Below are 9,127 nucleotides of genomic sequence, written 5' to 3'. Positions count from 1 at the left end.
ACACCTGACTGAAAGACTGCACTTTGAATAACCTTTGCCAAGCTTTAGTTAGTATAATTACTGTAGTGTGTGAATTAACACTCCTCATTCCACACAAAGTGTAAATGTATATTGTGGAAAAATACTACATGAATCCAGAATGGCCAGTATCTAAAGCACTGACAAAGAAAAAGGACAGAGCTGCATTTTGTGTGTTTATTGTAAAGAAATTGATAGAAATTTACTCCTGAGGAGGCTGCTGTCCTCTGCCACGTCCAAATCCACCCCTCTGAAAACAAGAGAGAAGGGTAAGCTTCCACATCACAGGACAACAGTTGGTCAGGAAAACAATCATACGGTTATGTTTCCAATTCATGTCCTGAATTTGTCTACCCGAATAACTTTACTCAATGCGTTAGACCAGTGCTTCTGGCTACACAAGGTATGCAGTTTTTCAAACCAGCTGATCAATTACAATTGCTCATGGTAATGTCATATAGTTGAGTCTCAATTTAAATGCCAACAAAAGAACATTTCCTATTCTAGTAACAGATGTATACAACCTTTCAACGGTCGGCTATCCAATAAACTTAATCGTTTTTGATCATTTGTTATTTAGACTTGTCAGTGCAACCAGCATACTGAGTGGCTCCACAGGAACAGATTTGAGAACACCCGGGGTGCAATCATTAGTCCAAACAGTTAAAACGAGTTTCTATTAGACAAAATCGGGTAGGCCCCGTTTTGTTTGCTTCCATTAAGGAAACATTTTGGAACAGAATCGGCGTAATGAATACGCCCTTGCTTCGGACTACAATAGCAAAAGGCAATACAGTACTTACGAACTGGAACTCTGTAGCTGAACCAGCACCTGCCTCTGCTTTCTTGTCTCCACCAGCTGTAAAGAAAAAAACAGCTTGTAAACTAAACATTCTTTCGCCCAATAATGTTTTAAGTTATGTGTAATTTTCAATAAAACGTCACAAGTTTGATTTGGCTGCTGGGGGGCAAGGAGACCCCATATCCACAAACTATTGACAACTACATGCGGTTTAAGGGATTGTTAAATAAATGTTAACTTTTTGATTTTAATATCACCTATTGAAGATAGTCAGGACTAAACATTTGATTATTCCATGCAAAACAATTGTGCACATTTAGCTCTATCAGAGTTACACAGCAAGTAACTGCATGCTTTTCGTGATCAGTAAATGTGAATGACCATGTCATTTCTGATAGGTTGTAAGCTAAAAATGTTCACCCGTTCAACATCAACCTTCACACTAGTTACACAAAGGCTGAGACAAGTCATTACTGATCACAAATGTGATCAACTACTGGAAACCAAGGCAGGGTTACCATCAGTGTATTTTAATCTACAAAGCACACTAGTCAGCAGATGAAATGGCCAGTTGGCTGAAAGCTACTTTTTAGGATGAGCAGGATCCTGTAACACTATACATACGTGGTGCAGCAGATCTCCTGTAATTGTCTCGGTCACCCCCATCACGGTTGAAGCGGGCGGGTCTCTCTCCCCGCTCTCCCTCCATACCTGGATAAAGAAATGACAACGCTCAGCTGAGTGGGAGGTTAAAGACGCTCAAAAACACAGGAAGGATCATCACGTTGAGGTCCAATCAGCACCTAGGGCTTTAAAGCACTAAATTCAATAGTCCTCACTGTCCGGTCCTTGAGGACCAGTGTATGCAGACCTGTTCAACCCCAGCTCTAACCCACATGATTGAACTAAATCAGCCCAAATTAAAAAATACCACGATTAGTTGAATCAGTTGTTAGTACTGAGCTGGTACTAAAGCCAGCACACTGCAAACCCCCAGGATTGGAATGCTCCAGCCCAGTTTATTGAAGTAGGGCCTTACTAGGAACAGTAACACCAGATTCACATTACTGTGCTGGCTTGGAAACTTTCCTTTCAGCACAGTTCCAGCAACTACAGTGGATGTGTAGTACACAGCTCAGCAGTGTGAACATGGTAGGCCTATAAATGGACGTACCCTTGGGCCTGGGCCTTGCGGTCTCAGGACGCATCTGGCGGCGCAGAGTGGCAGGAACAATCTCAGGTGGAAGGTGCAGGAAGTCTCTCAGGTACTGGATACCTTCATTGGTGAGGTACCAGTAAAAATGGCGCCAGGCAAATTGCTCCTTAACATACCCAAGTGACTTCAAGGACTGAAAGACAAACATGCAAAACATGCATTTTCTAGCCAGAGATACGATAAAGTCAAAAAATCTCAGACAAGGCATGCTAGGAAACTTCTTTATGTAGACCAACTGAGTACAAGTCTGCAAATCCACATCAGATATGCATCATCTCTTCAGTCACCCTTGTAGTCCCCTCACAAAATTCACCTTCAGGTCTTCACATCAACAAATCTGACTTTAGATACAACGTAACTGGTTACCAAACACACTTGGAATGTTGCCTGTACATCATGCTACTTGACACAAGACCTGCACCCCAGTCTCAAAGGATAAAACGATGATAACAACTCAAAGTAGAAGCAATAGTTTATCTTACCAGCATTGCTTTCATCACATGAAGATTGGGCACGTTCTTGTCGGCAAGCTCGGGGTGCTTAGGCAGATGCACATCTTTCTTTGCCACCATGACGCCCTCTTTGAAGAGGAGCTCATAGATCGCAATACGGTTCTTCTTGGGCATCAGCATCTGTTCACACAAACGACAATGAGACAAGCGTTCGCGTGCAAGCAATATAACAGCGATGTCCATCTACCCACAATTACTGGCTGGCTTACATTCGCCTACAAGGTGGTCACGGTTTGACCACGATTGGGAGCCCTATACCATCTACCCCAGTCGATAGCTAACCAGCTTCGTCGGACAACTATGGTATGGGCTCATTTCCCAGATGCGGTGGGTAACAGAGAACTTTAATATATATATTATTTTTTACAAGGCTTATATAGAGTATAACGATAACGCCACACTTAAACGTGTATCTGTTGCATCCGGCAAAGTGGTAGCTAACTTGGGGGCGTCAGATAAGTTAGCCTAATGGTAGAGCGTCGGGCCAGTAACAGAAAGGTTGCTGGATCGAATCCCCGAGCCGAAAATGTAAGAATCTGTCGTCCTGAACAAGGCAGTTAACCCAGTAGGCCGTCATTGTAGATAAGAATTTGTTCTTAACTGACTTGCCTAGTTAAAATTTAAAAAAGAAGCTATCGAGCGTTGACCAAAATGCAGTCATGCCAGGGTAGTTACCGAGAATACCTTGTGTATATCAGCCTACCTCTCGAGTAATACAATTATTTTTTGGGAAATGTGTGGATGTTTATAACAACGAGATACACATCTATGTAAACTGAGCGTAACAGCTTCATACAATGTAAGATGTTGGAGATTTATTACGATAATTTTTCCCAGAATTTACTTACCTTACAACTTGCTAGGGGACCGGAGCCGGAAGGAAAGACAGAACTTGTTCAAGAGCGTTTACGCGCAGGCGTTGGACCTAGCAGCTTTAACGCCATCTACTGAGCTGGCGGGAAAACTGTAGTAAGATAAATTGAATTACCAGTATGGTTAAATTATTATCATTGTAATTTTTGCTATTTACTATTATTACCATATGGGTAAAATAGCCATGTACTTTTGTTAATAACATAGTCTAATTAATGAACACATCTCTGCAGCACACTGTCTGAGTTTACACCACTTCAATCTGAACCTGTTCCAATCATCCTTGCAAGCTTTTTTCATTTTTTTCTTCATTTAACCTTTATTTAACTAGGCAAGTCAGTTAAGAACAAATTCTTATTTACAATGACGGCCTACCCAAAGTCAAAGGGCCTCCTGTGGGTACGGGGTGGGATTAAACATGTAAAATAAATTAAATACAAATATAGGACAAAACACACATCACGACAAGAGAGACAACACAACACTACATAAAGAGAGACCTAAGACAACAACATAGCAAGGCAGCAACACATGACAACACAGCATGGTAGCAACACAACATGACAACAACATGGTAGCAACTCAACATGGCAGCAGTACAACATGGTAGCAGCACAAAACAGAGTAAAAACATAATTGGGCCCAGGCAACAGCACAAAGGGCATGAAGGTAGAGACAACAATACATCACGCAAAGCAGCCACAACTGTCAGTAAGAGTGTCCATAGTTGAGTCTTTGAATGAAGAGATTGAGATAAAACTGTCCAGTTTGAGTGTTTGTTGTTGCAGCTCGTTCCAGTTGCTAGCTGCAGCGAACTGAAAAGAGGAGCGACCAAGGGATGTGTGTACTTTGGGGACTTTTAATAACAGAATGTGACTGGCAGAACGGGTGTTGTATGTGGAGGATGAGGGCTGCAGTAGATATCTCAGATAGGGGGGAGAGCATCCAGAGCCGGCTCCAGGCATAAGCAGTCGCTTAGGGCCCCAGTCCGCTAGGGTATTTATAAAAAAAAAGTTGGGGTGTCAACAAGGTGTACGTTCAAAACTTCATTGTGTATCAGCTATTTTTCTGTTATGTCAGTCAATGACGGTCACTCAATTAGCCATGTCAGCTAACAATTTTCAGATTGGTAAATTAGGCTAGCCAGTTTCTAAACTTGTAGTAATCATGTCCGAAAACTAACCGGGCAGGGGCCCTGACCACCAGGGGGCCCCCATTGATTTTGTTAGTCACTCTCACTCAGATATAATTAACATGGCATAAGTCATGGAAAAATGTGTAGAATTCAGGGGGGGCAAACCAAATCTTGCTTAGGGCCCCCAAAAGGCTAGAGCCGGCCCTGGGACCATCCCCCATCTGTCGCCTCTTTGCCCCCCGCACTTTAAGTGCAACACACAAGGCAAGCCTTTGCTGTCAGTTGACTGAGCAGGGTCTATCGACCATTCTAGCTATTATAACGGAAACATTTGTATATTTAGGCCAACAGGGGAGTCGGACACATCGCATTGCGTTCTCTGGTATGTCATGCATTTATATGCGCATTCGCAATTTGTAGTTTGGTTGAGTAGAAACTAGAAAGAGCAAGAAGAATAGACTAGAACAGTATCGTTTGACTGGTAGGCTACGCAACCCCTTTCATACTGCTGCTACCCGCGGCAGCGAGACTTTCCCACCCTGCAGTTTTTTTGTTGCTTTATTCTTTAGTAGCATAAATTGTACAATATATAGCTGTTATAGCCTTTTGACTGTCAAATAACGCCATTATACCGCACCTATAGCATGCTTCACATAATAACTATTTATATGATTAATTTGTTTTCATTCATTTTGAATGAGGAAAATAGGATGGTTTGGGGTTGAACATCCCCTGCCTGTAATTCTCACAGAAACCACTTTATTTCACGCAACAACAGAAACCATCGACACTTTCCCTGGCTACCACTACTCTTGCGCAACTAAAAATGTAAGCAGTCTCATCTCAACTGTTTAAGTCACTCCAACAAAACAATGTTCAGGTACATTGCTCTAATATTTTGTAATTTAGAAAAAGATTTAAGCCTATATTTAATCAAATATAGTCATATCTATAAACTTTTATATATATATATATATATATATACCATTAAGGGAGCCTAAAGAAAAATAATCCACTTGGCTAGAGAGATTGCCATCAGTTTTTATAAAATAATGATATTTAAAGTTAGTATATTTGGGGCAAAATGCCCCCAGGACAATCTAATACAATTCAATAGTACCCATATTAGCATTTTCAAATCATGTCCAAATCATCTACAGTATCTACAACTAACTTCAGTGAACAAATCATCTATATTTTTACCAAACTTTTTTGTTCTCAGAAAATAGAAATGTTCCTTAAGCGGGCATTTTCCTCCAACATACCATAAACAACCTAACAGATAAATGATCTATACATCTAGTACAGTATTCATATCAATGCCATCCACCATCCAGGCTTTTAAATGTATTAGTGGAGCATGTCTTTCCTTGAGTAAGCTTGAGAGATATGGGATAATCACCAATAGGAGCAGAATTGGTTGAACCAACTAAGCTAGTGGACCCTAGCAGTGGTTCAGATAAAGACCTCTCTACAGGTCCTGACTCCTGATGGTTCTGGACTGTATTTACACAGGCAGCCCAGTTCTGATCTTTTTCCACTAATTGGTCTTTTGTCCAATCAGATCAGCTATTTTACCAGTAATTGTGCAAAATATCAGAATTGGGCTGCATGTGTGAACGCAGAATGTCCTAATGTGAGTCAGGTCTGCTCAGGTTCTGTGATGGAGGGTCAGCTGAGAGGATGCTGTAACCAGTACAGTGAGACATGATATCTGGTTACAAAAGCTAAAGGGTAGCTGCTACCTCATAATAACATTAAATATATTGCATATGTTTGTTGCAGCCTCTCAGACAGCTGAGTGTTTGTGTTCATGGACGCATTTAATTTGGGGGAATTGCCCCAAAGAAACAATTCTGTGTGATTTATTGGCTTGGACCAGCTGGTGGTGTTAACTCTGGAGTTTCTCAGTGAGGTTGTCTGACCTCCATCTGCAGAGAGAGAGAGAGAGAGAGAGAGCTGTTCAACAGGGAACTGTCCAGGGTCCTGAACTCTCAGCTCACCACCACTATCACCATGCTGAATGACATTGGCCTGACTGAACCTCAGAGCACATTGCTGGTCCACACCTGGCCATAGAAGGAAGTGAGCACAATAACATGCAGGTTAATTTCATTGCTGTCTGTCCTGGCGAAGCCCCATTTCAAGCCGAAATCGTTCATTGAAGAAAAGCAGTAGGGAGTATAGGCCTAGCAATGTGCAGGTCCATTTAGTTTCAGCCGAACCAACACCTGGAACATTTCTTTGGATCTCCACATAGGTTGGCCTTGGCGATACTCCATGCCAACTTTTTCCTCCAGATCAAGAAGTGTGTCTTCAGCACTGTTTAAGAGTTGGCTCTGTTCAAGTGTCCACGTGTTGTTTGGTCAGCAGAAAAACAGTCATTCCTCTCAGACATTCTCATTCTCTCGCCATGCTCTGTGTTTGCGTTCTGAGCATAAATGAGCTGCATGAAAGCCATCTGCTGTTTGAGATGAATAAACCAACACATTTATCTATGTTTTTATCAAAGTCTGTTATGATGCCTGCCGCAATGGGTCCACATAAGGGTTTTACTCTGAAGTGAAGGGCACGATGAAACTAGAAGTGCAGGGTCATACAGAGTACTGTGTGTATGTGTGTGTGTATTTGCCTACATGCATGCGTGCTTCAGTGTGTTTGCATGTGTGTCTGTGGGTGTGCATGTGTCTATGTGTTCGCGTCACGTATGTGTCTGTGCGTGTGTGTGTGCCCCTGTCTGTGTTAGTGTGTAATTGGATTAATTAATGTGATGAATATGAATGGGGCCCAGGACACACGTCTAATTTATACACCCCAATTCAGCTGACTCCGCTGAAGGAGGAATGACAGATGTGGCACCATTTCTAATGTAATTAATTCGCCCAGATCATAAGTTGTTTTTCTTCTCCAAATGAATGTGAATCTGCCACTGTAGGACTGTAGGCTATTCCCCATGGATACATCCATTCACTGTTTGCCTCAGTCATTTGTACGTACAAGCCTCCTTGTCACATCTGCTCTCCACAATCTTAATCCTACACTAAATGACACTGCATTTCATTTAGCCAAATCACTGGTTTTACCCATTCCCAGCTTGTGTAGCCTGAATATGCGTTATTTGGAATAGTAAGGTTCAGCAATGTATGCAGATTTTCCAGATTCTTACTAGGCCTAGTTGTTGTCAAATCCATATTCAGTATATTTGGGTGGCAGAGAGCATAATATGCTACATATGTGTGTGCATTTCGTCTATTACTACGTTATGAACTAAATACAGCTTAATAATAGGCTATAAATAAGAACATTTTCTGGGATATCCATTGCCTTTTTAGGCCTCATATAGAGTCCCACAGTGGAGGTGTCATAATACCCATAAAACCTAGCGGTCAAACAGGGAAATGGTTCTAATCCAGCTGTCATGTCTTACTTCCTTATCTTTTTGCAACATACTGCATTATGCTACCATGCCCCAACTTCCCACACCATCTCCTCTCTGAGTACTGAAACACAAGGGGATTTTACCCCTCAACCTACTACACCTTTAAATGAAAGGTTTCTCCTAACACCTTCTTTCAGTAAAGTGCATCATCTAGATGGTGGTGGAGGCTGAGTGCAAAGTTTAGGATTGAGCTGTTAGGTATTTGGAGATAGTGATAGGATGCTCACATGGGACGACTGGAGTGGACAGAGAGAGAGGCTGCCTCCGGTGTCCGTAAAGGCCAGGTTCAGTATTTCCCATTGACTGTGTTATGCCGACGTTACATCACTGTCCAGTCCACTGCCTGTATCGTAGAAAGTGACTGGGGACTTGCTTCCTTCCTATAAGGCCACGTGTTTTTTATGAGGCACCTAAAATGAGTACTTCGAAATTGTTATTTAGGTTGTTCCAAGTAAAGCACATCATGTGCTTTGATGATTTTGTTTGAGTCATTCTCATTCTTTGTTCAGTTCTCCTTCTATACAGAACGACCTTTGCAAAATGTCCAGTAAACATAGGTCAGTCTCATCTGACAGCACAGCCAAAACCTTGTCTCTTTCTCTTGGAGAGGGCATTGATCCCTACTGGCTGTCTTCTCTGCTCTTATCGCCGGTCTGAAGGACAGACAGACAAAGATGGAGAGAGACATTAGAAGAGAGGAGATCAGATTCATATTTGTTAAGATCCATCTTGGTATTGAGGAAGAGAAGGATTACAGGAGATATATGAATCTCTGAGATGGAGACGTCAGTTGTGTGTGTCCGTCTGTCATTTTGTTTTATTATGAAATCCATAATCCTACTCCTGATGTAACTGTCTCTCTCTTGTCTCCTTAGGTGTGCTTCTTTAGGGGTGGGGATTTTAAGGAACACAATCCAAACCTGCATGGGGATATATGGAAACCTGATTGGCCCAGTTGAGAAGGTAAGGGTTTTCACAGATTTCTGATTAGGCTCACATTTCAACATAGGCCTTCAATACTACAAGCAGAAACTCCCTGTTTTCTACTGGTTGAGTGTGCTCCCTATATATAGATGCAGACTTTGTACCTTTAAAATGTAATTCACTGATCTAACACAATTGGATAGGGACA

The 9,127-nt window shown here is 41.8% G+C and overlaps 2 protein-coding genes across 3 annotated transcripts in view; one reads left to right on the top strand and one right to left on the bottom strand.

Moving 5' to 3' along the window:
- Positions 1 to 181: 181 nt before the first annotated feature.
- LOC139542596 (small ribosomal subunit protein eS10-like) lies at positions 182 to 3,529 on the bottom strand. The gene is made up of 6 exons (XM_071348214.1): positions 3,397 to 3,529; positions 2,519 to 2,668; positions 1,995 to 2,169; positions 1,445 to 1,531; positions 822 to 877; positions 182 to 268 (listed from the first exon to the last, which is right to left on the bottom strand). The coding sequence occupies exons 2-6, from the start codon at positions 2,666 to 2,668 to the stop codon at positions 221 to 223; spliced, it is 516 nt and encodes a 171-aa protein (XP_071204315.1). The 5' UTR covers positions 3,397 to 3,529; the 3' UTR covers positions 182 to 220.
- A 1,292-nt stretch (positions 3,530 to 4,821) lies between these two features.
- Positions 4,822 to 9,127, top strand: part of LOC139542571 (protein kinase C and casein kinase substrate in neurons protein 1-like) — a 45,533-nt gene continuing 41,227 nt past the window's right edge. For both annotated transcript variants that reach the window (XM_071348167.1, XM_071348193.1), the window contains exons 1-2: positions 4,822 to 4,938; positions 8,871 to 8,958. The gene's annotated coding sequence lies outside the window, so the exon portion shown is untranslated. The remainder of the gene's footprint in view (positions 4,939 to 8,870; positions 8,959 to 9,127) is intronic.

This window comes from Salvelinus alpinus, chromosome 2 (genome assembly GCF_045679555.1).
Source record: "Salvelinus alpinus chromosome 2, SLU_Salpinus.1, whole genome shotgun sequence".
Classification (NCBI taxonomy): Eukaryota; Metazoa; Chordata; class Actinopteri; order Salmoniformes; family Salmonidae; genus Salvelinus; species Salvelinus alpinus.
This window is presented reverse-complemented; position numbering and strand designations above follow the sequence as displayed.

Excerpts from the sequence above, each read along its gene's own strand:
- LOC139542596 (XM_071348214.1), bottom strand. The coding sequence starts at position 2,668 with ATGCTGATGCCCAAGAAGAACCGTATTGCGATCTATGAGCTCCTCTTC. Across the intron at positions 1,532-1,994 it reads CGCAAGGCCCAGGCCCAAGG|GTATGGAGGGAGAGCGGGGA; the intron begins GTACGTCCATTT and ends TTCTTTATCCAG. Across the intron at positions 269-821 it reads CAGCTACAGAGTTCCAGTTC|AGGGGTGGATTTGGACGTGG; the intron begins GTAAGTACTGTA and ends TCTTGTTTTCAG.